Source organism: Alligator mississippiensis, chromosome 5 (assembly GCF_030867095.1).
Source record: "Alligator mississippiensis isolate rAllMis1 chromosome 5, rAllMis1, whole genome shotgun sequence".
In the NCBI taxonomy this organism is placed as follows: Eukaryota; Metazoa; Chordata; order Crocodylia; family Alligatoridae; genus Alligator; species Alligator mississippiensis.
The window spans coordinates 179,270,133-179,297,960 of NC_081828.1; the positions used below are offsets into that span (position 1 = coordinate 179,270,133).

Consider the following 27,828-nt stretch of genomic DNA (forward strand, 5'->3'; position numbering starts at 1 on the left):
GGCCGCGTTCGCGCCTCACGGGTCCCCGGCACCCGAGAGCAGAGCGGACCCCGCACGCGCCGGGCTGCCGCCCCTTCGCCGCCTCCTCCAGTGCCTCCTGCGAAGGCCCCGGCTGCACGACTGCCGCACAGGGGGTCCTGCGCTCCCCACCCGCAGCCCCACCAGGGCCCGAGACCTCCTGGGCACCCTCCTCCTGGCCCTAGCCAAGCTAGCCATGTGTCGGGCCAGGCGGACACCGGGACGGCGGGGCCGTGCTCCTGTCCCTTCTTCCATTCGTGCCTCCGGGCAGTTTCACTGCACAGCTCTTGTAGGCACCGACCATCCAGTCTGTGCTCGGCTTGGTGTCCCCCTTTGCTGCACACGTTTTGAACCTTTGACCGTCACTTCTGTCCCTATTTTTTGCCTTTGTGTCCTGAGAAATTAATTGTTACTTTCTCAGTGGCCTGCCCCTGTAAGGGAAACGTCAGTGGGCAACAGCCCACCATCCCTTGGAAGTGACAAACAGCCCCTGGCTGGGGCTTATACTCCCCTGACCTCTTGTTCTGTAGCATTCGGTCATAACGTGGGATGCAACTGTATATAAACAAGGAGACGGGTATCACTGGGCATGTCTACAGGAGTTGCTGATACTACTGCACAGTAGCATCACATGGCAAAAACCATGACACGACGCTACTGCGCAGTAGTACTGGGCGCACTGTAGCATCACAAAAAGCATTCACTATTGTTATGCGCATTTATTTAGTACTTGTATAAACAAGCAGAAACTGTTGTGCAAATTAATGAATGACCTGACAACAGATGTGTTAGAAATGCTTCTTCAGTACCAGGCAAGGTTCTTTGGGTAGATATGTGATAGCTTTTATTAGACCAACTGAGTGGTTGGAAGCTTTTGGTCTAATAAAAGCTATCACAGGTACCCAAAGAACCTTGCCTGCCTATGTCCTTAGACCAGCACAGCTACAACCAAAAACCCAGCCTTCAGTACCATGTATTTCCCTTACGAATCCTGCTTTGTAGAAGTAGGGAGCGGTTTTAAAACACACACTTGTGTCTCAGACTGGGTATTTGTAAAAACAACAAAACAGCCCCAAATAACCTGTTTTATATATGGGTCTCTGGGTTTTAATGGAGTTGAACTCTTCTGCTGGGTAACACTGGCAGCAGCAAGGACTGTTTGCAGTTTTAGTGGCCCTGTTTCTAAATTAAACTGTGAATTACTGCCCAGATCTGTGTTGTTATCAGGAAAACTAGAAAAAGCACGAATTCTGGAAGGCCAGATGTAAAAACATTACAAGGCAGGGTATAAAAAATGAGTAACTCTTGAAAGATGTTAAAGTATTTAAAAAAAATATTGTTATTAATATCAAAAGCAGGAAGGCACACAGAGTTAGTGTGACCATTAGATAACCAGGATGTAATAGGTGTGCTCAGGGATGATGAAGCCAGAGCAGAGAAGCTACATTAATTCTTTGCATCACTCTTTGCTACAGAGGCTATTGGGACAATTTCCAGGCTGGATCAGTTTGTCTTAGCAGACACACCTGAAAAGTTAGATGAAACTGAAAAACCAACACAGTAGGTTTTTTTAGAATTAGTCAATGAATTAAAAGTAGCAAGTCACCAGGAACAAACAGTATTTACCCAAAAATTCTGAAGAACCCAGATGTGAAGTTGCAGAGCTGTTGCCGGTAGTAGATAACCTATCGTTACAAACAGTCTCTGCCAGAGGACTGAGAGTTTGCTACAATAACACCCATCTTCAAAAAACATTTTGAAGGTGACACTAGGAACTACATCCTGGCAGATAAAGTACAGTGTTGATGAGTACAAATTAATACACACAGAGAAAAATAGACTGAACTACACATTCATAGTGGGCTCTGAATTACCCTTATGCCCCAAGAAAGACATTGGAGTCATTGTAGATAGTGCTTTAAAAAATGTCAGCTCAGTGTCCTGCAGGGACCAAGAAAGCCAGTCACATGTTTGTCATTGCTGGGAAGGAAATAGGAAACAAAACAGAAGACATCGTTATATCACTGTAAAAATCCATGGTGCGAGGACATCCATGGAATATCTAAGGCTCCCCTTTTACTTATTTTCTTTGGTGGTTTTGAATTTCATTAGCAAATCAAAGTTCGCTTCCCAAGTACCCAGTGTAAATTACAGTGTTGTAACTGTGTCGTGTGTCAAAGTTCACAGTGAAAATAAATGTTGTTTCATCCTTACCTTGTAAAACATTCCTGATGTAGTGTGGAGTAATATTTTCTCCTTCACAAGAACAATGCCACATCCATAAGAATGTTGCCAGTGTCTGCAAGGGCCTGTCTTATCTCCTTTCTGCTCAACATTATGAGGGTTAGCAAAGAGGTACAGGTTTCAGTGATTTTGGTTTGCTTATGATTTCTAATAATATACCTGTTCAATCTGGTTTACTGAGAGGTGTTGAACATCAAGCCCACTGTTCAGGGAAATAAGAGCATAGAGTAGATCTTCTCTAGTTTATGTATGTGCTAGAAAATAAGTGTATTTTCTAATACTTTGAAATGATAACGACTTGATAACATTTATAATCATAAAAACTAATATTTACACCAGTTTTGTTACTGATTTTATTTTACATTTCATGGTAAACTATAGTTACTCCTTCCTCTAATGATTTTTCTGGAAATGTGAATGTCTTCAAAACTTCTCTCTCTTTCTTAACAGCTTTTGTTTCTCTCAGAAGAAAATTATGGCTAACAAAAAGAATGAAAATGGATTATATCCAATTTCCCCTTTTCAGCAAGCAGTTGCTTCTTGTTGTGGAGCTACTATTACATCACTCTTGGGTAAGGCAAAATATTGACCAAACTTAGTTTAAAGTATTTATACAAATTTTCTCATGTGCTTGGATGAGAAGGTCTCACTTTTTTGATCCTACAACCTCTCTCTCCTGAGACTGCTTCACATCATCATCTCCAGAGCTCCTACTCCCCAATCCCATGCACAGCTTCAGTCTAACTCCCTTATGGTCCAGCCAAACTTTACCCACCACCTATTCTAGCACAGGCAGGAACACAGCTGCATTCTCATGATATTGTATCTGGCTAACTGGCTTTGCCTACTTGAAGAGCTAAATAGCCTGTCAACAGTACTGCACTGAATCTGATGCTTCCTATGCCACAACTGGCAATGTATGAAACAGCTGTGTTTACCCAGCTGCCATTATGTTCCATTCATGGCATCCTTGCAGTTTACCAATTGATAGCCACTGGCTTAAACAATTTAAATGTTTTTTAAATATATATATTTTTTACATTTTACTGTTTTGTTTTGCTATAGTACAGTACAGCTTTTGGTTTATTCTCTGTCTTCACATCTTTTTTAATATTTTGAATTAAAACCTAAGGTCAGTTGAAGTCTTTGCATTCTCTAGTTACTACCAAAAACTAGAACAATCTTCATTAACTTCTACCATTGTTTCCTCTCGCTAACCTTTGAATATAATGATTCATGTTTTGGTGTATAAGGTAGATAGAAATAAATAATATGAGTATACTGTGTGAGACAACAGCGATGTGAGATGTAAATAGTCTATTGCAAATAGTCACTTTTTGTGTTAGGCCTTAGTCCAGGGGTGGGCAAAATACGGCCCACTAATAGATTTGATCCAGCCCATGGGTGGACAGCCACCAGCTCATTGGATCTGGCTGACTGACAGCTCTGGCTGCTGCATGGTGCTGGTCAGGTGGATGGGACTGGTTCTGACGGGCAGCATCAGCCCTTGACATGGCGGCATCAGCTGTGGACCCAGGTACAGCTTCTGCCGCAGTGGGTGGGCAGCGGCATCAATTGTGGATGCTGCTGACAGGTTCAGGAGCCCAGATGTAGAACCTGCTGGTGTGTCCATAGATGACACCACTGTGCACTGGGCACAATGGAAGCCCTTGCCCAGAGCCCCAACTGTAGACACAGGCAGGTGTTTCTGCCATGCCAGGTGGGTGGCAGTGTCAGCTGTGACACTGCCAGCAGGTTCCACATCAGGGCTCCAGAACCTGCTGGCTACCTCCACAGTTGACGCACCAGAAGTCCAGCGCAGCAGAAGCTCCTGCCTGGGTCTGCAGCTGAGCATTGGGGTTCCTGGTGAACTACAGCTTTGGCTGGGTTCTGGAGGGAGGGAAGGAAGAGGAGAGAGACAGAGACAAGAAGAGAAAGAGACAGAGAGGAGAGAAGAGGAGAAAGAGGGAGGAGAGAGACAGCAAGAGGGATGGATGGTGGCTCTCAACAGGTCCCCAAAACTCATTAAGTGGCCCTCCAACCAAAATAATTGCCCACCCCTGTCTTAGTCTATCTGCTACTATGTGTATAAATAAGCTCACTCAATTCAGCATGATATTCACCTGCATGAATATTTGTAGGATGTTTCTGTCTAGCTTCTGATTTAACTTTCTGACTGAAGCTATTAAAAGACTGGCATTTGGGAGAAGAGACATGACTGAAACTTGGGAAGGGGTTGTGTGTGCACACTCACCAGCTCGGCATTCCTTTTATGAGAATTTCCCCAGAGAAATGGGTGGGATTGCTTTTGATTTTCAATGTGGCACCAGGAGAGTCCAGTGTTGGCTGACAGGATTGAGCACCTATTGTTTTGCTGCAGTGTTGAAATAATTGCCTTACCTATAATCAAAGTTTCCTTTCCATGTGGTACAATGGCACCATATTCTGCAGCATCCCTGCACATATAGTAGATTTGTCTCCTGCAGTGTTTTTCCAGGCAACTCAACTCAGAATCTATTCCTGTGTGTGCCAGGAAGGGACCAACCTGCAGGTTCAGCAGCTCAGCTCCCCTGACTTTGACTGCTTCATTGCTCTCCAGACAAGGTTCTTTGGGAAAATGTGCTATCTGTTATTAGATCAACTAAATAGCTGGAAGAATTGTTCTTTGCATGCTTTCGGGCACAAACACCCTTCTTCTGGCATAGGGAGAGTGCTGTTATTTTGTGTTTTCCTGGATGGAATAGAAGCCAATATGCAAAATGCAGGTCTGTGAAAATACAAATGCGTGACAGGGAGGATCAGAGGCCATGGGAGACAATAGGTGTGAGACTGGAAGGGGGGGGTAGGGGGAATGTTTACCTGATGATTGCTCTCCTGGATACCCAGCTCATTAGCTTACATTTTGGGCTCTCCAGGGCCCTGCTTCTAATCCTGAATGCTTGGCTATGTCAAACAATGGTATCACATGCAGAGTTCCAACTGCCTCCAGATAGCAGAGAATGCTGGAGAGAGAAAGGCAGCTCTGGGGGGAAGAGAAATGCTGGAGAGAGAAACCCAGTTGTGGGGGAAGAGAAAACAAAACACTGAATGACTGCTCACAGCCAAAAGAAAAATTTGCAGCAAAAATACCAGGTCATTTTAAGACTTGGGTACACATTGACATTTTATCAGTGCAACTGCAACAAGAAATTGAAACTGATTTAGTTTAACTGGTGAAATGCTTGTGTGTGAACACTAGGAATAGCTAGTATTGATTTAACTTAATTTAATTTGTTAACTGAAAACAGTTGAGAACATAAGAGCATGTATGTATGGGTATCAAAATTTATGCATTTTTCCTTTTGCAGTGTATGCAATATTCCTGAGGCAGATGAGGTCTTAAAGTACTGGTTTACCTTTTCAGAACAAGATTATAATTAAGAATCTAACATTTCTCATTTAAATTATTTTTTCCTTTATTTTAGTGACACCTTTGGATGTTGTAAAAATTCGGCTGCAAGTCCAAAGTAATCCATTAACCAAAGGTAAATGGTGTTTTTAAAGAATAAATCATATTGCTATATCTATATAAATTATTTCCATTTTAATTTTCTCCCCTATATAATTGTGTGTGTTTCTGCTTAGTAAAATAGCTATAAAATGATTGGTCCTTGGTTTACTGTCACTGTAACTTTAAATTGAATTTCCTAAATTATTTCAAGTGAAAAGATGATTTTCTAACTTTCAATCTTGCAAATCCAGCCTGGGACCAAAAAGTTACCTGTGTCTTCTTTCTTGTTTGCAGTTCCTCTTCAATAATCATGCTGAGGACCAACTTCTGTCCTCTGTTACATGTTTGCAGCCTGTTGGAATTATTTACTCAAATTCAAGACTAGGTTTTTCCCCCTCCTTTAACATATGGGAGGGGAGCCCCATCTTGGATTTGAGTACAAGTGGGTGGAGGGGGCAGGCTGGGGCCAGAGCAACCATGTGTTTCATGAGCTGGAGCCACAGGGTAAGTGCTGTGGGGGCAGGCAGCAGGTAGGAGAGAGGTGGTGGCTAGGGCAGGAACTGAAGGGACAGGTGAGAAAATAGTTGGGGCAGGGTGGTGGCAGGGATGAGAGGCAGGGGTCAGGCCATTTAACTCCCCTGCCCCCCATTGCCTGCCCCACTGCAGTGGGGGTGATTGTAAGACACCTTCCATCATTTGATTCTAGATATGGAAAAATATTAAAAAATTATACATTTTCCATGTTTAGAATCTAAGTATTGTGGGGGTTGTCTTAAATTCAAAGTAATCTTGGATTTGGGTATATAGGGTGGTTAATAATTCTTCTGATGCGGAGCCAGAAAAGACCTCAGTTCACTCTCCTGTAGCTGTGTAGTTTCTTCAGTGTCAACAGGATCTAAAAGAAACAAAACCTTATTTTAGCCACTGAAGTATGCAGATATAACTGAACATCCAGAAAAGCAAATCTAAGAAGGTGCCATTTTTCAGTCACTCTTCTGTCTGTTCCTTTATTTCAACTGTGTACATGAGACATTACAGTACAAAGTACTTAATAATGTACTATAGAGTAAGAAAAAATAGATATTGCTAAAACTACTCTAAGTATTCCTACAAGAAACTACTTATAAAACCTAGGACTCTCTTAAGTCCTAATCAGCAGCAGAGCCCATATGATATACTGTAGGCATATCTTAGGCAGATGTATTTTTTACTATCCTTCCTTTCTTTTCTCAGTACCTGAAGCTTTTACTAGCTTTCCAAGCTACTCTGTCACAGTTTGTCAGACTAACATGTTTGTTGAGCAGGAGTAATGCAAACATTAATTTTTTTCCTTATGTGCACCATTTTGTTAGGAAAATGCTTTATATACTCCAATGGCCTTATGGATCATGTATGTGTCTGTGAGAATGGGAACACCAAAGCATGGTATAAGAAACCTGGCCATTTCAAAGGGATGTTGGTAAGGAAATTATGCTTATAATGAAAGTCTTTAAAATAATATCTGATAGAGGAACTCTTTTTCAAAAATCTATGTATTTTCTCACAAATCATGCCCCCTCCTCCAAAATAAGACATGGACCTGTTTTGGGAAGGCAGAATGAAGGGGAAAAAAGATCTTGCCAGTCATGGATGAATGCTGACTACAACAGCTGTAAGAAGGTTAACACTGTAGCTCTGATCTTGAAGGGTAAACTCTGCCCACTTCCCCTCAAAGGGCAAAGGGAGAGACACAGCAGCCTTCTTGATGTAATGTCTCCCTGCTTCTTCACTGGAATAGAAACGTGGAAGAATAGAAAAATCAGTCTCTCTGCTTAACACATGCACACTGATTTCTGAGGGGTGATTTTTTTACATAGTAATGTAATATTTGTAATCAAATGTGTCAAATATTTAAATACATCAAGTATCTCCTTAATATATTTTGTCTGTCTGATTTGTATACTGCCCCAATCCACATGGAGTTTGTTACAGTGCTGGATCTTGTAATCTTGTGAATCAGCCTGCAGAACTGAGAAAGCCTTAAAATCCAGACAAGTGGTTCTCAACCTTTTTTGACTCAAGCCACTACTCAGAAAATGCCACCTCTTAGCTTTGAGGGAGACAAGGTTCTTTGGGTGAATCTGATATCTTTTATTAGACCAACTTAAATAGTTGGAAAAAATGTTTTACAAGCTTTTGGGTTTAAAAACCCTTTGTCAGTCTGAGGAAGTCTCTGCAGTTGGTGTTTGCTCTTCTTGGATGGAATGAATAGTAAAGAAACCAGAGGCTGGGCTGGTGTGCATGCAAGACAGGCAGTCAGTGAAGATGTAAATTGAGGAGTCAGTGGGTGAGAGACAGGCTGGGGAGGTGCTTGGAGAGAGAAAAGGGGGATGAATGTAGCAGTTAAATAGTGGAGAGGTATCTGGGGAGTCAGATGTTAAGCAGGTTATAATGTGTCATAAATCCAATGTCTATATTTAGTCCATGATTTTTTGTATCCAGGAGGTTGATGAAATGAAGTTCATAAGCTCATCTCTGGGAAGTGTTTTGTAAATTTCCTTTGAGGATTAGAACTGAGAGATTGGAGGGAGAGTGGTTTTCTTGTGAGAAATGTGCCCCCACAGGTTATTGGGTATTCTTGTCTTTGATAGATTTCCAGTGTGCGTTCATTTTGGTGCTCAGTTGTTGTCTGGTCTCTCCTACGTATTGTCCATCAGGGCATTTGGTGCATTGGATGAGATGTATTACATTTGTGGAGGTGCAGCTGTAAGATGCAGGAATGCTGATGGCTCTGTTGTGGGGTGTAGTAATTGTGGGGGTTGGCAGGTTTTGCATTTCTTGTCATGGCATGGTCTGGATCCATTTGGTGTGTTTTGGACCTGAGGAAGTTTGCTTCTGGTGATGAGTTTACTGAGCTTCGGCGCTGGTTTGAAGGCTAGGACAGGTGGTTCTGGGAAGATCTGTTTAATAACAGGGTCTCTTTCTAGTATGGGTTTTGAGGATTTTCCATATGGGTTTGAGGGAGGGATGATAGGTCATAACCAACGGTGTGCGATTCATGAGGGGTTTTTTTCTGTACTGCAGCAATACTTCACGTGGTATCCAGGTGGCTCTTTCAAACGTGCGATCTATCTCTCTGGAGGAATGTCCTTGCTGGGTGAAAGCCTTTTTAAGATTGGTGAGGTGGCAATCCCGGGTGTTCTTTTCAGTGCAAATTTGGTGGTATCTGAGGGCTTGGCTGTATATCACAGCTTTCCTGGCGTGTTTAGGGTGATTGCTGATTCTGTGCAGATATGTATGTTGGTTTGTGGGTTTCTTGTATAACGTGATCTGAATTTTACCGTTATGGATACTGATCATCATGTCTAAAAAGGAGATGTTGGTGCTGGAGTATTCAAGAGATAGTTGGATGGAGAGATGATGATTGTTGAATTTCTGATGGAACTCAGTCAGAGATTGCAGGTTTTCAGTCCCAGTGATGAAGATGTCTTTGATATATCTAAGGGATAGCAAGGGTTTGATGGTGCAGTCCTTGAGGAATTCTTCTTTCACGTGGCTTATAAAAAGGTTGGCATGTTGTGGGGCCATTTTGGTGCCCATAGCTGTGCCCATGGTCTGGAGTAAAGTGTTGGTTATTAAAAGTGAAATTGTTGTATGTGAGGATGAAGTGTATAAGGTTAGTAATATCTTTGGGTCTGTACTCTGAGTTGTAATCTTGCTCTTGTAAATCTGTAAGGCAGACTTGGATGCCATCCTGGTGTGCGATGTTGGTATATAAGCTGGTAACATCCATGGTGGCTAGGAGGGTGTTGCTGGGAAGGTGGTCTATGTTTTTAAGTTTCCGTAGAAAGTCTGTAGTGTCTTGGACAAAACTTGCTGTTTGGGTGACAAGCAGTTTTAGGATTGATTCGACGAAACCTGATATTTCCTCAATTAGGGTCCCATGGTTAGATATGATAAGTTTGCCAGGGTTCCCTTGTTTGTGGATTTTAGGGAACATGTAAAAAGTCTCTGGGTTGGGTAGTGGGGGAATCAAGGCCTGTAGTTTTTCTTGTAGTTCTGATGGAAATGATTTGATGGTATTTTTGAGTTTCAAGGTGAAAACGGGAGTAGGATCTTCTTGTAGTTCTTTGTAGTAGGTGGTGTCAGAGAGTTGTCGGTTGACTTCCTTTATGTAGTCTTCACGGTTTAGGATGACTATGGCTCCTCCTTTATCTGCTGGTTTTATTACTATTTGGTGGTTAGATCTTAGAGATTCTATGGCCTTTCTCTCTGGCAGAGAGAGGCTATTGTGGTGGCATATATTGTTGATTATTTCATTGTTTATTCTTTCCCCAGAGCAGTCAGTGTAGCAGTCAAGGTTAATGGATTAAGTGGATTAATTTTGGTCATGGAAATATTCCTGGAGGCAGAGGCTTCGGAAGAATTTGTCTAGTTCTCCACATTGAAGTATTTATTGGGGTATTTTTCTGGAGAGAAATTTAGGCCTGTAGAAAGGACAGATTTTTCAGTTTTGGTGGTAAGCGTGTGTGTGGCGAGATTAATGGTATTTGAGGGTTGCTTTCAGTTTCATCAGGTCTGAGGTTGGAATGTTGGAAGGTGTTGGTGTTGGTCCTCTGATGGTTGTTTTGTGGCTGGGAAAGTTGTTCTTGGAGTAATTTGTTCCATTTCTTCTTTTTATGTTGGATGATACCTCTTAGCTTTTTTGTCTATGGAAAAATAATAGAGCAATTCTTCTTTTGCAAAGAACTCAGTCCACAGCAGGTGTCATTTTTTTTTATACTTTGGAATCCTCTTTGAAATTTCTGTGTCCGTCTTGTGAATCCTATGAAGGTATTTGCAGACCTATCAGTGGTAATATGTGCAGCACCCCACAGCACTCTTAAAAGAATTCCATGGCATCTGGGGATGTTGCTGCACTCTGGTTGAAAATCACCAGTCTAGGCCCAAAGGGCAAGATTCACAAAGGGACCTAGATATGGGGACTCAGTATCCTTATGCCCAAATTTTAGATTTCTGCCTCTAGGGACAGAATTCCAAACCCTGAGCTGGTGCTTAAATTCTCTGTTTTTTAAGTAGAGAGACTTTGGTTACCCAGGATTGAGATTAGTAGTACTCAGAATGGTAACAGAGAACTTGTTTAAGACATTTAACAGGAATCATAGAAAAGGGCACTATGTCTGAAATCTACCTGCCTCCTAGTTTTAAGCAGCAAAGTGCTTCCTTGTACTCTCTACTTAGGTGCCTGAGAGTAGGGGATTTGTAGCCTGAAAATGCCAGATCAGGTGCCTGTGTGCAGAGGAGGATAAGGAAAAAATAGTGGGGAGAGTGGTTGTTACTGCTTACAAAATACCTTCAAGATTAGAGAATTCATCCAGGAACTGGGAGACCTGGCTTCAGACCTCTTCATATCTTCTGTTTCCTAAGGAAGGGCCATAACCACTAAGATATGAAATGAGGGCACCTTCCACACCTGTTCAAGCTGGGCCACTGCGTGGAAAGGAATATCCATCATGGGGTCAGAGGGAGAAAAAGCAGGAGAGAGCATGACTATATCTCAATGAGAAGTTTTGTGGGTTTTTTGTCTTGGGGCGAAGGAGGATGTTCTAGGTTTTGCTTTAAAGTCATTGGATTAAATTGCTAAACAGCTGACACCAGGGACTGGAACCAGAATTTAGATGGTATGCACAAAGTGGACTCCACCACTGCTCTTTTCCAGTGAAAATGATTGTAGGCACCAAACTCAATGCTGTCAATCATTTTTAGGTATACCCTGAGTATACCTGCTAGATCAGGCCTGTCAGAGGACTTGTGTATAATTTAAGAAATCCAAATGGCCTTAGATGGGAGATAGGCACTAAGATGTTCAATCCAACAGGATAGGAGCAGCTATTCACAGTAGCTGAACTTTAGGAACCTGTCAGTTTTCCTCTGAAAATGTACTTGCTTTAGAGAGTCTTAAATGCCTAAGTGTGAGTTAGTCAGACAAGGTTCCTTGGGTGAATTAGGCAGATTACTGTGAATTGCTTTCTTGGACTTGGGTATATTGTGCCTAAGACCCATTTTAAGCCCCTGAGTTCCTTTATGAATCTCACCCAAAATGAGAGGTCTTTCAGGACTTGCTGTTTCCCGTAACTCCGCCTCTGGAATTTCAACTGTAGTTTCATAGTAGTTTGGGGTCAGAAGGGACCTGAACAGATCATCTAGTCTGACCCTCCGCCACTGGCAGGAGCACATGCTGGGATCACACGACCCCAGACAGGTGTTCGTCCAACCTCTTTTTGAATTTACCCAAGGTAGGAGCGAGGACCACTTCCCTAGGCAGTTGGTTCCAGGTCCTAGCCACCCTAACAGTGAAATAGTGCCTCCTAATCTCTAACCTGAACCTATTCTCCAGCAGCTTCTGGCCATTCTTCCTTGTCACCCCAGGTGCTGCTGGGGGGAATAGGGTCCTTCCTATTTGCTGCTTATCTCCCCTAACGAGTTTGTAGGCAGCCACCAAATCCCCCCTCAGCCTACGCTTGCTGAGGCTGAACAGGTTCAGGTCCCTCAGCCTCTCCTCATAGGGCCTAACCTGTTGCCCTCCAACCAAGCGGGTGGCAGTCATCTGGACCCTCTCAAGGCAGGCCACATCCTTCTTAAAGTGCGGTGCCCAGAACTGGACGCAGTACTCCAATTGTGGCCTGACCAATGTTACATAGAGGGGGAGTATCACCTCTCTGGACCAGCTTGAGATGCATCTTTGGATGCACAACAAGGTGCGGTTGGCTTTGTTGGTCGCTATCTGGCATTGGTGGCTCATGTTCATCTTGGAGTCAATAATGACTCCAAGATCCCTTTCCGCGTCTGTGCTCACAAGAGGGGAGCTCCCCAGCTTGTATGTATGTTGTGGATTCCTTCTCCCCAGGTGCAGCATCCTGCATTTTTCTACATTGAACCCCATCCTATTCTCATCTGCCCACTTTTGTAGTCTGTCTAAATCTAATTGCAGCCTCTCTCTCCCTTCCAGCGTGCCTACCTCTCCCCATATCTTGGTGTCATCGGCAAACTTGGACAACGTGTTTTCCATCTCCTTGTCCAAGTCACCTGATGAAGATGTTGAACGGTGTAGGCCCCAGGACCAAGCCCTGGGGGACCCCACTATTCACATCCTGCCAGGTCAAGTACGACCCGTCCACCACCACTCTCTGGGTGGACCCAGAGAGCCAAGTTTTGATCCATCCAACTGTAGGCATCAATGCCACAGTTGCTCAATTTATTAATGAGAATGGGGTGAGAGACAGTGTCAAAGGCCTTCTTAAAGTACAGGAAGCCTACATCCACAGCGACACCATCATCCAGGGATTTAGTTAACTGGTCATAAAAGGCCAGGTTTGATCGATTGATTGTATGAATGAATGCTGAAGATAGGTTTTTTTGCACATCCTGCTTTTATGCTGGTTACAAAGCTAATAATGACTCCTGAAGAAGCTTGTCTTATCCAGTCAGTGTACACTTAACAAGTTCTTCATGTTTCACTGTGTTGCTAAGCTCGCCTGCATAGAACAACATTCCTTCTCTGTAGGCAATGGTAAAAAGTGCTAAAAAATAGCAAATTAAATTAAATGGAGTTTGCTTATGATGTGTTCAGCACATATTGGGTCCTATAAAATGTTGATTATCTAAATGTGATTTTAGCACAAATAAAAGCATGTTATTTAGGAGAAAAGACTTCTGGCAAGATCCTCAAATGGTATATATTGGTAAATGGAGCCATGTCACATTTTCCCCTGGAGGAACTGATTGTTTATATTTAGTAATATAAGGAAATGCAGGATCCATGTTCAAATATAATACAGACAGTACTATGTTCTGATGGCTGTTTGTTGACTAGTGAAAGTACTTAGTGATCAGCATTTTCTGAGAAGTGATGTCTGCATCACCAAAATATAAAACCAGCAGTAATAGTCACCCTTACTCTTAGAGACTGTAATATTCCCCATTTGATATGCACCACAGTACTGTGTTTAGATGCTTTAAAATTCCTGCCTGAGTATACACCAGCAATTAACTCCATGGCCTATCTTGCATAATTCCTAGGCACAGGCTATCTGTTACCATATCACAGGTGCAAAGTGTTGTGGTTTCACTGCCTTGGGTCCCAAGAGCTAGTGCTGATTTCCCCCCTCTCCTCCCCCAAAACTCTCAACTACACAAACCTTGCAAAATCAATCACTTTTTGCTGTAGTTAACATAAATCCCTATATTAATCCAAAACAATAACACTCCTGTATGTCATTCTCCACCTTCACAGTTTTAGAGTGTTCACTAGTAATTGGATCAGTGTCTTTTTTAGGTTCCAGGACTCTATTTCTGTAGATCAGTTACCTCATAATCATGGTGTCTGCCCACCCTTCTCTCCAGCCACCCTCTCTTTTGACCTTGGCTGATAGAGATGGCTGCCCCAACATGCTTTATCTTTCTTCTCCCTTTGAGTCCTCCTTTTTAGTCCCATATCATGATCTCTCTGAATTTGTGGTTTTTAGAGTCTTTACTGATGTAGATTCTATTTCTAGGCAAATTCCAACCCTTAAAATCCAGCTGTGGTTGAACAGTTAGAGAAAACTGGCTCTTGGATTTGGTCAAGTCTTTATCCTTGGATGCTGTCATTTGCACAGTTGAGTGTTAAAATTCAGTGACATTTCATTACCCCAATCTAGGAGATATATGATCCATTCTGATAATGGAGGGAGATTTCACACATGCAGAAGTTTTCTACCATGTAGCAGTTTAATAAAATCAGCCAGAATTCATAAAGATGTCTATAGGCGGATTCGCCAGGTTGTCACGGAGGCTAAGAACCAAAGAAGCTTGGAGAATGAATTACCTTCTCACACAGAGAGGTGGCTCTGTCGGATGATAGCAAAAGTGTGTGGTAGGGTCATCTGGAGGAACTTGCAATGCTCTGTGTGTGTTGTACCAGTACTGTCTGCTATTCTTCTTTCATGGGTACTAATGATTTAAACTAACACCACAGTCATGCAAACACTTAGGCGCATGCTTAACATTAAGTATTTGAGTAAATCCATTTACTTCAGTAGAACTACTCATGCTTAAAATTAATTAAGATCATAACTATTTACACAATTGGGGCTTTGGTGTGAAAGGCCATTTTTAGAATACTATTTTTTTTTCAAATTTCTTTTGAAGTAAATTTTAATTCTGTCACATGTCCACTAAGAAAATTATCTGAATGAAAGCAGTATAGCGCTAACTATATGCTCTTTGTTTGCTTATTATTTTAGGATGCTTTTGTGAAAATTGTTCGAATGGAGGGCATTAAATCACTGTGGAGTGGACTTCCTCCAACACTGTGAGTTGAAATTTCACTTCTTCTGTCATGTATCATAAACAGTAAAGAGAGAATTCATTATTTTGACCAAAGAGTGTGTTGCTTTCTAAAGTTTAATTTCAAGCAAATTTCCCATGTCATTAATATTCTTTATTATCTGTACATTAATATTAAGTTTACCTGAAACCTCCAGAGATGATATATTTTCAGCCAGACAGTGAGATTTCTCCATCTATCCCCTTTCCAACCTTTAAGGGCAATATCTTAACTCCTTGTCTAGTAACTGTCTTTCTTCATAGCATTATGTCAGCCTGACAAGGATAGTAATTCAGACCTCTACAGAACACCATTACTGCATTTTTAATCTCAACCAAGTGGACAAACCCAGCAATTATCCTTAAAGTGAACTTTGTGTTTCATGAAGTACAGGACATAACACTGTAAGTCTCCTGCCACAACTCATGGCACCCAGTGGAACCTCTTATGTTTGCCTTCAGTGACCACACACTGCTAAATATGTATATGTAAACAAAAGTAAAGCGCTGTTTAAATTAAGCTTGTTGTTTGTACTCTAGCACTTAGCTGTTTCAAAGGACAAGGCTTCAAAGTCATTGGTGTGCGTAAGTTAATTAAGGGGCCTATGTCTGAGCCAGGAAAGTCAGAAAGTTTATGCTTCAACACTCGTGTCACACTCACTAAAGGTGTACACCAAGAAGACATTTAAACAATTAGCTTTATACTAGCTGAAAAAGCTACAGATAGATGACATATCTCAAAATAGGTATAACTCCAACCAGTTAGTGACAAATTTACCCTGGTATGAAACAGGTCTAAATCCATATTGATATAGATTCATCTCTATCTTCTTTTTTATCTGGGTGATTGGTTAGCCAAATAGAATCCTACACTGCTTTGTAGCCTCCCTTGTGGTAGCTCTCTGAACTCACCTCTGACATTAGCTTCTCTGGTGCTAGGAGAACCAGACACTAGAAGACTCAGTAGCCTCATCCCAGCATTTCCTCAACCTTGGTTGCCCACTGGCACAACGGAGCAGCAGGGGACACTGGACTGTTGCAGAGGTCTCTCAAGACTAGGAAGAGTTTATCAATGGAATCCCAGAAATTACAGGTAGTTTAAGGGATTGTCTCCAGCTGAGGCTGGAACGAAATCACCATGCATTATATTTTTCACTTTCCAAGTTCAGTAGTTGCAGTTCTGGGGACCTGGAAGTCACTGCCATCAATAGCAAATGTACTGGAGAAGAAAGGTGATGATATAGAAATGGATAGGGAGCTGGTGTTTTTGGAGGGTGAGATCCATGGACATTTCACCCTCCTGGATGGAATTCTGCCAGGACTACTGTGGCACCCTGACGAGAGAAGGCATCACTGGCCAGGAGGTCTGCAGTGAAACAGGGCAGGAGGAGCTCTGTGGCAAGCAGGATGAAGATGACACTGGAGCATCTGAACAATAACCTAGGGTTTGGGAAAGAGAGAGAGACAGTGGTCAGTGCTTAGTGTCTTGTTCCACCAGACTGAGTGGAAGAAAGCCCTTGTGTGGCCTTCTCTCCTATACCCAGCATTCATCCCTGGCCTCCATCTAACAGCTTCCATGGTGCATTGGAGCTGTCCAATTTACTTTGCTTGATAATACCACATGCTAGGGGAATCAGCAGTATGCTGAGCTTCTGCTTCTTTTTCTGAAGGGAAAGAACAGCTTTTTATGACAGCTGAGCTCTTTCTATCCCTGTGGCTCTCACTTGGGCCTGGTGCTGTGGGACTCCAGTCTGCAGGGTACAGAGCAGCGTAGTGACTAGTGAGGCTTTGAATTCACCCATAGGAGTTAACGGTCAGTATAATACAAGTTTTTTCCTCATTGCCTCCTGCTCTGTTCACTCGGTGTAGATTCTCCCATAAAGTCCTTTTTCTTTAACAGGGCACTTTGATCATTTGGCACTATTTAATTTGTTTGTCTGCTAAATAAAAATAGCTTTGTTTATTCCATGATTTTTATAGAATTGGCTCCATGTACAAACAGCAAAATGTGAACCTGCTTCTTGTTCAATTCTCCCATCACTTCTTAAATGATCAGGGGAGATCCTGATTTTCCCTGATAAAAAAATTGCAAATTCTCTGATAAAAATCACAAATTCTCTGATAAAAGCCAACAAAATCCATTATTTAAATGAAACGCCACTATATATAGGTATCAACTGAACACAATGTTTTATTGATATATTTACAATTTTAAAGCAATTTGGAAGCCTACCAGTGCCTCAATCATTATAATAAAATAAATTTTAAATACTTATACATTTTGGTATCTGATTTGGGGGGTTTTTTTAGGGGTGCGCCAATTAAAAAAATAAATTGGGGCCAATACTGATGACCAATTATTGACCAGCCATATTGGCAAATACTGATCCAATTGCCAATATGTAGCCCAGCAGCATGGAGAGCAGCATCCAGCTGGTAAGTCTGTAGTGGGGAACGAGCATGGGGGGCACAGATTGAGGCCCCTGTGGTGAGGGATGGAGTGAGGCTGGGGCAGGGGTAGGCACTGCCCAGCCGGGGCAGGGTGGGGCGCAGGACATAGCTGGCTGCTCGTCTTGGGGGGTGGGGAGAGGGGGCATCTCCCACTGCTGTGTGCACCCCCGAGGGATGGGGGGCATGTGCCAACTCAGATCTGTGTGTGGGGTGAGGGCGGACTGCATATTTGAAGCCAGTGGCTGCGCCAGCCTCTTCCAGGCAGCTGTGCTCAGGTCAGGTGGGCCAGGGCAGGAGGCGGTGGCACTGAGAGCAGAACTACGGTGAATTTTGGAGTGGCTATAGCCTCTCCCATAGTCCCTCCTCCCAGTGGCAGCCTCCAGGAAGAGGCTGGAGCAGCCCCCGCTCCGAGCACGCAGTGGGCAGTGCATCCTAGCCCTGCACACAGATCCAGTGGGGTGGGAGCATGTGTCCCCCATACCTCCCCCAGGGGTGCACTCAGTGGCAGGAGCGGTCCTCCCCCAGACGAGCAGCCGGCTCTGTCCCGCGCCGTACCCCACCCTGGCTGGGCAGCACCTGCCCTAGTCCCATTCACTCCCTCACTGCGGGGGCCTCCATTTGCCTTTCCCCACACTCCAACCCTCCCCTTCCCCCAACAGACTGACCAGCCAGATGCTGCTCTCCATGTTGCTGGGCCACACTCCTGGCCACATGCATGGTGCGATTTTGCATATGTATGCAGCATTTATCAGCGACATTATCAGCAATTGGCTTTTTTTGGCTGATGTAGCCAGTAATGTCAATTTTCCTTTTATCAGTGCTAATATGATATGGACCGATGTATTGGTGCACCTCTAGTTTTTTATCATGGAAAAGTAGAGCTCCCCATGCCCCCTTAGCTCACAGAACATAGGCCTAGGCCTCTCACTCCCAAGCCACAGCCCCCTGGCCCTGATAGTAATGCCCATGCTGGAGGGGGCCCGCAGCTGCCAGGGCTATGAGGCCACGAACCTAGGTATGCAGCCCCCTGCCTCCCACAGCAGCACCTGAGCTGCAGCTGCTGCTTGCCAGAGGTGGCAGCTGCTACAGCATAGCAAAGTGTGGAGCCTGGTTTCCCCTTTCCCATGGGTGGCATAAGCAGAACGGAGCCCATGGGGGGAGTGGGTGCGGGCTGCCTGCTGTGGGCTCGGGCAGTGGGGGGCGTGGCTCCCTGCTGTTGCAGGGGTGTCAGGGGGAACCCGTGCCCCCAGATCTGTGCATGGGGCAGGGGTGGGCTGCCCACTGTGGGCTTGGGCTCCCTGCCCTGCTACGCTCCCTCAGGGCCTCAGCAGCCCAGTGGGTGGGACCTGGCATGGCAGGGCAGAGTGGGGTTGGTCAGGGAAACTCCTTACCACTGTGAGCCCTGCACCTGCTTGGCGATGTGGCACCTGGCCGCTTCACAGCAGCAAGGGACACAACTCCTTTTGCTGTGGGGTGGGCAGGGGGTGCATTGCCAGGGTGGCATGGGGCTCGCAGTGGCAAGGAGCTTCTCCACCTGGCCCTGGTCTGCCCTACTGTGCTGGGTCCCACCTACTGTGGGAGGGCAGGGAGTCCAAGCCTACAGTAGGCAGCTTGCCCCTGCCCCATGCACAGATGTGGGGAGCACGTGCCCCCTGTGTCCCCTGGGACTGCATACAGCAGTAGGGAGCCAGCCTCACTCCCCCTGCCTCCTGGACTAGCTGCTTGAGGCCCCATCCTGCTTCCTGCCCAGGACCTGTGGCCACATGTTCCAGCCCCAGGCCTCAAACCCCACACATCGCCTGGCTGGGCAGCAGACCCAGTCCCAGTCCTAGCCCTGCCCAGCTCACTCCCTCCCTCCCTATGGGGACCCCAATTTCCCCCTTCCCTCCCCCAGACTTACCTGCAAGAGCTGCTCTCCAGGCTGCCTGGCAGCCATGTGCATAAACATGCACCTGTTCCCTTAGTCCTTGCAGGCTGGAACTCTGCCAGCCTGCAGAGAGCTCTTTGCAGAAGTGGACAATCCACATGTTTTTCCATTAAAACAAGAAATCCACATTTTTCTCCATTTTTCTGTGGGAAATGGAAAATCTGGATCCCTGATAATCAGGGCATCCTGCATGAGATTTTTGCCGATGGTGGTTTCATGGAATACTGGCTGTGGTTGCTAATACCGCTGAGAAAGTTGCTTGGCCTCTGCTGCCCACTCTTCATCCAGTGATTTGCCCCTTGTTTTGCAAATGTTTTACAGGATGTGCAAGCTAGCATCATCTTGGGAAGGTGATGGCTGGATGGGTCCAGCTGAAGGCTGAGCACCCTCCACCTGGGCTTGAGCTGCCCAGAGACATGTTCCACAATCACTCTGCAGATGCCAGGCTGGTAATTGAATAATTCCTTTGTAGGTTTCAAATGCCCTATGCACAGCTTTATAAGCCATGGGAAGAGTGGGAAAACTGGGTCACTTAGAATCAATGGGCAGGATCACTCCATTGATGTTGCTTCCAGCATAAACACTGGCAAACAGTCCCTGCTTCATCACAGGAAGTCAAGTGTACAGCTATGGAAAACCCTGGCATGAGGTACCTTTAATGACCATCTGGCTGTGACATCCATGAATCTCCCACGGTGATGTACAGCATCCTCCAATGCAGCCAAGACAGTTATTTCTGATGATGTACTGCAAGCTACAGTGGAGAGGACAAAAGCTTAGATTATAAATGCAATAAATCACATCAGTGCAATTGGGGAGCTCCGTATGCGTTAATTTATAGGTGACCTCCTGAGGACTGGAAATGTGGAGAAAGTGTTTCTTTGGTTGCACAAACCTCACAAATGGCAGATCCAGTAGTAAATATGTCCATTTTGCCATGGGCAGGTGGGAGTCACGAGGTCTCAGGTTTCCAAAGGGCTATTGCCATCCATATCTCTACACTCAGAGGAACTCTTAGGTTGGTATACTGCTTCCTCAGCTTTGGGGTTAACTCTGTGTAAATCTAAAAGAATGTGGCATTCATCATCCTGATGGTCTCCCACCACTGCTGATTGTCCCATATCTGCAGTAGTGCTTTCTGAGTCAGCACTTTTTTCCCGTACCCAGAACCAGGGTACACAGTGTACAGTGTCCAAAGCAGGCTGTCCTGCTTGGGTTTGTGACTGTTTGAGTTTTCACAGTCTTTTAGCAGCTTTCTGGCTTTTGCCATGAGCATGTCATGTGGTTCCATTATATACTTTCTGAGATCAGTCAGTCATTCCTAGACATTAGGAAGAACTTCTTCACAGTTCGAGTGGCCAAGGTCTGGAACGGGCTCCCAAGGGAGGTGGTGCTCTCCCCTACCCTGGGGGTCTTCAAGAGGAGGTTAGATAGGCATCTAGCTGGGGTCATCTAGACCCAGCACTCTTTCCTGCCTATGCAGGGGGTCGGACTCGATGATCTATTGAGGTCCCTTCCGACCCTAACATCTATGAACCTATGAATTCCATAACTGGTAAGTCACCTCAGCGACTTGGGTATTCATGCTGTCAAGGGTAATGAGGTGACTACAGACTCAGTGCTGCAATGCCATGTATATTGCCATATGATAGCAATGTAGAAAGGAGCTCAAAACACAAAGGGTCTATGCTGTACTTGCAGAGGATGTGAAATGACAGTAATTCTGTGGCTTTAACCAGTGAAAATTTACACCTGAGACTTCAGGCACTTCAGGCCTGGTTTCCCAAAAGGAATAGCTGTTTCTATGCTACAAGGCACCAAGAAAGCAGGCCACAAGAGGTACTGGGAGATACCTGTCTCTCTACCACCTAGCAGTGAGGTGGCATAATCACCACGTTGTGTAAGCATATTCAGTTAATGTAACCAGGTGCTAAGTTTCTGTCTGTTAGCTCATCGCTCTCTGAACCAGTTAGTTTTTAAGGTACTACCTTGCCTTACCTTCTGCCTGACTTCTAACAACTTCTTAGCTCCTATCATGATTTTACACTACTGTGCAAACTGTTTTTATGTAATATCAATGTGCAGATTCTTTTGTCTGTGGCCTAAGAATAGAACTGGTTTCTTGATTGGAGAAAGACGCTTCTTAAAGAGAGGTCTACACTATAACTGCCTGGTTTTCCATTAAGTTTATTAAACCTGATTTGTCAGCTTCATCCAATGCTGTTTTTGGGAAGTGGATTGGCAGGCTAGGGTCATTTATGTGCAGTTATTTCAAAGTTATTCGATATCATATTAGACTAAATTATTTTAGTGATACGTGTATTGATAATGGAATATACCGATAGTTTGCATGAACTTTACTGTGCTAAAGAATATAAAAGTTTATTTGTACTTACCCCATTTTTTTCTTAAAGTAGTAAGATTAACAGATCATAGGATCATGGAATAGTGTAGCAGGAAGGGACCACATGAGGTCATGTAGTCTAGCCCCCTGCTCAAGGCAAAATCATCCCTAACTAAACCATCTCAGTCAGGTGTCTGTCCAACCAGATGTGACCCAGGTAGACAAGTAGCAAAGTAAATACAAATTTAGGTTTAGTATCTATTTCCATAGGATTCTAAATCTGTCTGAACCATTCATGCTTCATACATTGTTCTTTCTATTTCAGCTGTTTCATTACAACAGTTCATAGATTCATAGATTGTTAGGGGCTGGAAGGGACCTTGTAGATTATCAGGTCCAGTCCCCCTGCACTAGTTCTTTAGCTTGCATGAAAAAATAAAAATAATGGTTCCAGTTCAGCCAAAATAATTTTTTTAGGAGGAAGGGGGGTTGCACTGAAAAAAAATCATTTTGTTTTCAGCCTTACACAAAATTTCATTGGGCACTTAAAAAATCCTCAAAGGGAACAAAAGGATGGACTATCAAAACAGGAGGATGAATAATTAGTTCCCCTTTTATCCAATAGTCAAGTAGTTAGATACTTGCCAAGGATGGGAGAGATACAGATTTAATTACTTTTTCAGTTCAAGTGGACTTAAATGCACATGAGCCACCTTGGAGGAGAGTGCCTTAGTCACTGTATCCAATATGTTGGGATGCATTATTCTCTATTTCTCCTACTGATGTTGTTCAGCTTTTTATGAGACACTTAAATACTCATTGACCCAGAGAGTGAGGAAGAAAGGGAGTGACATTGCAGCACACAGGGAGGAACACTTGAACCTCTACTTCCTGCACCAGCAAATAATATATACATATGTTATAGAAAGCGGAATAACATCAGCAAGAGGAACTGAGAGCATGCACCCCAGCATACTCAACAGTCTGATGGTAAAAATATTTGCCTGGAAATTGTGATATTTCAGGTAGAGATTGGAATTGGACTGGGTTTCCTTTATCAAGGATGAATGTCTTAGCTAATAAGCTATTTGAAAAAAGTATAGCATCTCCACTATTTATTTTCCAGCAAGAACTATTTAATGAAATTGGGTTAAATTTGTAAATTGTTTCAGGGTGACAAGCCCACATTTTTTACTGAACCTTTTGTTCATGAAAAAAGAAAAAAAGAAAAATTGCCCAGAAATAACCAATTTTTCATTTGTGACTGTTTTCAAAGCTCCATGTGTCTGGCTTATGGTTGAAGTATCCACAAGGAATCAACAGAAAACAGGTGGAGTTTAATTTAATTGGCTGTTCTGCATAAAAAGAAATAATAGCCGAAGTTAAAGAAAAGCATCAGTATTAAATCTGAATCATAGAAAGCATGCTTCAGAAGTGAGAGCATTTAGCAGGGTAGTCTGTCAGATTATGAAAACAATTGCATGAATTAAGGTAAAATTCCAGAAGGAACTTGAATCTTTACCACACAGTTTGTTAATGGAGGTTTAATAGGAATTTGAGAGCTACAAGCTTATGATGATTTTTCTCATTTACACATAATTTAAATTTTAATCTTTTTATTTAAGCTAAAAATTCAGATTGGATTACTAATCACAATGATTTTGGAGTTTTTTTCTTTGTGGTAACTGAGATTTCTTTCATTTGTATTTTAGAATGATGGCACTTCCAACCACAGTAATTTATTTTACTTGCTATGATCAACTAAGTGAAGCTTTAGGAGCTACATTAGGAAAAGGTGACTTCATTCCAATTCTTGCTGGCTCCTTAAGCAGATGTGAGTTAAATTATCTATACATTACAGTATTTTTTTTTACTATTTATTTTCCTGATATTTGACATTGCAAGCCCCATTTGGTGTGTTTTAAAGATAAAATTAAGTATACCTGGTCATAGCAGACACTGTACACAAAACCCAACATTACATGCTTATTTAACTTAGTTCTAATTTAAATGGGAGCTAGATTCTACTTTTTCTTGAGAAGAACTTTTATATTTAATTTATTTACTAGAACTCAGGTAACATTCTGTGGAAACACTTCAGGCAGGCAGGCTTTTTAGCTATGTCTCTCTTAGGCCCCTGCCACATTACATATATTACACAACTACTGTAACTGGTTAGTTGCGCAATAAATTTAGGCTAGCCACACATGCAAAGTAATTATCATGGCATAAAAATATACATCCAGCTATAAAGAGCATTAACCAGTTACAAAGTTGGTGCTTGAAAATGTATAACAACTTTATAGCTGATTTCTATCCAGCTTCAATCTGAATGTATTGGCAGGCCCTTAGCAGCGTTACTGAAAGGCATATTATGAAATCCTAGACATGGAACTTCTTGTAACTTATATCTTGTCTTAAAGGTTCTTCAAGAGAAAAAATAATCCTTGTCTTCAGTGGTTCTAATAATAAATATTTTTTGTCACATACTAGTTTAAAGGTAATGTAGGGTTACCATACGTCTGGCCCCAGACATATCCTTTTTTTGTGTCCTCCAACTGGGTGGTTTTTTTTTTAAATCTAAACAAGTGTCCAGAATTTTGCTTTGCTCTGCTGGTGGGAGCAAGGGAAGGACAATTGGAGGCAGGGAGCACCATGTGCATCTGAGCATGCACGCATGTGGCTGGCATGAGGCCTGGAGGGGTGGTGGGAGCAGCCTTAGCAGCTGGATGCAGGAAAGTCTGTGGGGAACGGGGGTTGGAGGGCCAGGGCTTGGGGACGGTTGGGGAGGGGTGTGGAGGGGATGGATGTGTGAGGGGGAGTGTGTGCCTGCCGGCACTGGGGGATGGTGTCCAGGTGCTAGGGCTGCAGCAGGGTACAGGGGCAGGGGGAAGCCCCTCCAGCAGCAGAAGGGGGCAGCCAGTGGGGAGCTGCGTGGCTGGGCCAGTGACACCAAGGGGCTGGTACCTGTGATGGCAGGGGAGGGGCATCTAGGAGATGCTGCAAGGGGGGGCGGGGGCAGAGTGGTAGCAAAGGAGGCTGCCTAGTGCAGTGCAGGAGCTGAGCCCAGAGCATGGGGTACCACAGGCCTCCCTTCTAGCTGGCACTGGGTCTGGACTCACTCTGCTGCCATGGTGGTGTTGCAATTGCAACTACAGCAGGAAAGATCCACTGGCAGGATCCCCTGGTATGGATGCAAGCTTGCCAGCAGAAGGTAGTTTTCGCTTGCTGGCTACACTAGCTCCCCTAAAAGGACATCAGCTCGACAGGCAGAAACATTCTTTTGCCAGTAGATGTGTATTCACATGGGGGATTTCATTGGGAGATCTATATGGCCTGCAGGATGTGATCTTTTCATACTGCTGGCTAGTGTACTTCTGCTTGCAGTTCTTTTTAATGGGGACAATACCTTAGGTTTTATCACTCCTATTAGTTGAAGTCAGTAAGGTAAATATCTTCATCTGCCAGGATGCTAGTAGGAAGGGTGTGATTGTTTAGGGTCATTGCTCCCTGCTTCTTAAGTTAAATGGTAAGAGAGTTCATAATAGACCCAACTGAGATCTGACTCCTCCTAGAAACAAAGAATGCCTGACTTGATATTTCTAAAGAAAAAAAATGTATGAGCCACTTAAAAGTAACTTACAAAGAGAAAAAGGGACTTTAAAAATGAGAGCTACATTTTCATTTTTAATACACAAGAAGCAAAACTTTTTTTTAAGTAGAATTTAGGATTAATGCAGGAATTGACATTTTAAAATCAGGTTATTAACAAAAACCTGGTGACATTTTAGCCCATTTTTATCTTTGTTGAAGTATAAATTTAAATGATACCTTGGAGTCGTCAATCTGGGGTCATATGTATGATCAGATTGTTCTCACCTTCATGGGCGGTTGTACAGTTAATATAACTTAAGCAGCAACTTTGGGAGAGATATCTATGACAAAGCTGAAAATATGAAAATGGAAGAAGAGCACATTCTTGGGAAACTGCACTGTGAACAGAATTTTCACTTTAAATATTGATAATGTCTCATCTTTTTCTCCTTTTCAGTGGGTTCAGTAACTGTAATAAGTCCCCTGGAGTTGGTTAGAACTAAACTTCAGGCTCGCCAGTTATCTTACAGGCAATTACGTGTGTGCATCAGTAACACAATAGCCAAAGATGGCTGGCTTTCTTTGTGGAGAGGCTGGGGTCCTACTGTTCTTAGAGATGTTCCTTTCTCAGGTAGGGTTTATTTCTCTTCAGAGTTTGTTATGGGGAATATTTGCTTGTCAGTCCCCTTTGAATTTTTTCTCAGAATTTCATAATGTGCTAGGTTATAGATAAAATTGTGCTTTGCTCATTATTCAAAAGATGACTGTTCCCGGTGCTATAAAATCCACACAGACTTGGATTCTCTTGAAATGTATTACACTTTTCGGGGTGCAGATTGTGGTTGGTGGTCCAAATTTGGGATTATGTAAACAACACATTTCTGAGAGAAAACTCCCATAAAAATAATATTTAGAAAATTACATGAGTGTTATCACCTTCCTGGTATGGTGCAGTGGCTTATTGCAGTCGGTGGGGAGGTGGGTGGGACGGCTACTCAGTTCACTGCATTGCACCCCATCCTGTGCAGGTCCAGCTGCTGGCAGCTGCAGTACCAGGACTATGCAGTGCTAACAGTAAGCTGAGTGGGGGGGGATGGATGCAGGAGAGGTGGAGGAGTCTGCGCGCTGCGTGGCCCGACCTGGCTACAGCGGAGCAGAGCATAGCAGCATGGGGCGCAGCCCTCCCTCCTAAGGTTCCCAGTGGTGGCTGGCAGGCTGGGTAGGATCAATTGGCATCTCCCTGGCTGCACCCTCTCCCTCCCCAGCCCTCAACAGCTCACCAAAACTCAATAAATCGCCTTCCAGCCCAAATAATTGCCCACCCCTGCCTTATAATAAATTGCTTCTAAGATTTTCAGATCTTTACAGTTTTTCTGATGCAAAGCTAGGGAAATCTAGGACCCTGACATCTACTCATTATAGCATGGACTACCTATGAGATCAGCTCTTGAAAAGAACTGAAGAGTAATTCAGATACATTTCAAAAGTTACGTTATTGCGCTGCAAAGCACTTGTACTTTTGTTTATATGGAGTAAGACATCTATGTAAGTCTGCTTCTTCAGAATTTTTTTGTGAGTGAAACACTGAGCAGTGCACTAAATCAGAGGTTTGTGGTAGGGATTAGCAACCTATGGCTCCTAGAGCCTTTGTATCTGATTTGTAGAGCCATGCCTTCAACAGCATTTGGCAGCATGGGGGTCTTTCTGCTTTGCACCACTGTTAGACACCTCAGGCCCTGGCAAAGGGGAGTACTCCCTGCACCATGCTGCTGTTGGTTACCTGGGGCTTTGGTGGAGGGGGAGCTCTGGCCATGCCAGACAGCATAAGTTCCAGTGGAGAGTATCCTTTGACACACTGCAATGCAGCTGAACAGCAGAGAGAAGCAGGAGTGGTCAGGTCCTAATGCCAGTCTGCCTCTGACCCATGCTAGAAACCATGCTGACCTCTGGTTCATGGAAATGAACACTGCCCTGTAGAATCCACACCAGAGTCAAAATCCTTTACTTGTGATTTGCAAGGGTGGTTAGAGCAATGGGCATGGAAGGGGTTAGAGCAAACAGGGGTGTAAGGGACCACCTGAACGATATGTTCAATGACTAGAGCACTGTCAGAGAATTGGGTTTCCAAAGGTGTAGTCTGTGTGATGCCATGATGAGTAAGGGTCTTCAAAAGGACCTTTTCTTTTTGAGGAAAAGTACTGAAGCACCTAGAAGCCCTAAAATAATCAAATGAGAAGATGGAGGAGAAATTAAGTACATTCCCTTCCAGTGACATACTTCAGGAGGAAGTCAAAGGGAGTAATTTATGTTCTCCCATCCCCATCCTACTACATATACCTCCTGCCCCCAAAAAAGCTCTTAGCCAGGCTAAGTGACTCAAGGGAGTCTGGAATTCCTCCACTGCTTCCTAATCTG

At 43.7% G+C, this 27,828-nt stretch overlaps 1 protein-coding gene across 1 annotated transcript in view; it reads left to right on the forward strand.

Annotated features, from left to right (window-relative positions):
• SLC25A40 (solute carrier family 25 member 40) overlaps positions 1-27,828 on the forward strand; it is a 40,040-nt gene that overhangs the window by 418 nt on the left and 11,794 nt on the right. The window contains exons 2-7 of the mRNA XM_014603224.3: positions 2,713-2,834; positions 5,727-5,786; positions 7,105-7,211; positions 15,016-15,083; positions 23,532-23,653; positions 25,871-26,044. Coding sequence (XP_014458710.1) covers positions 2,738-2,834; positions 5,727-5,786; positions 7,105-7,211; positions 15,016-15,083; positions 23,532-23,653; positions 25,871-26,044 — 628 coding nt within the window. The 5' untranslated portion in view covers positions 2,713-2,737. The remainder of the gene's footprint in view (positions 1-2,712; positions 2,835-5,726; positions 5,787-7,104; positions 7,212-15,015; positions 15,084-23,531; positions 23,654-25,870; positions 26,045-27,828) is intronic.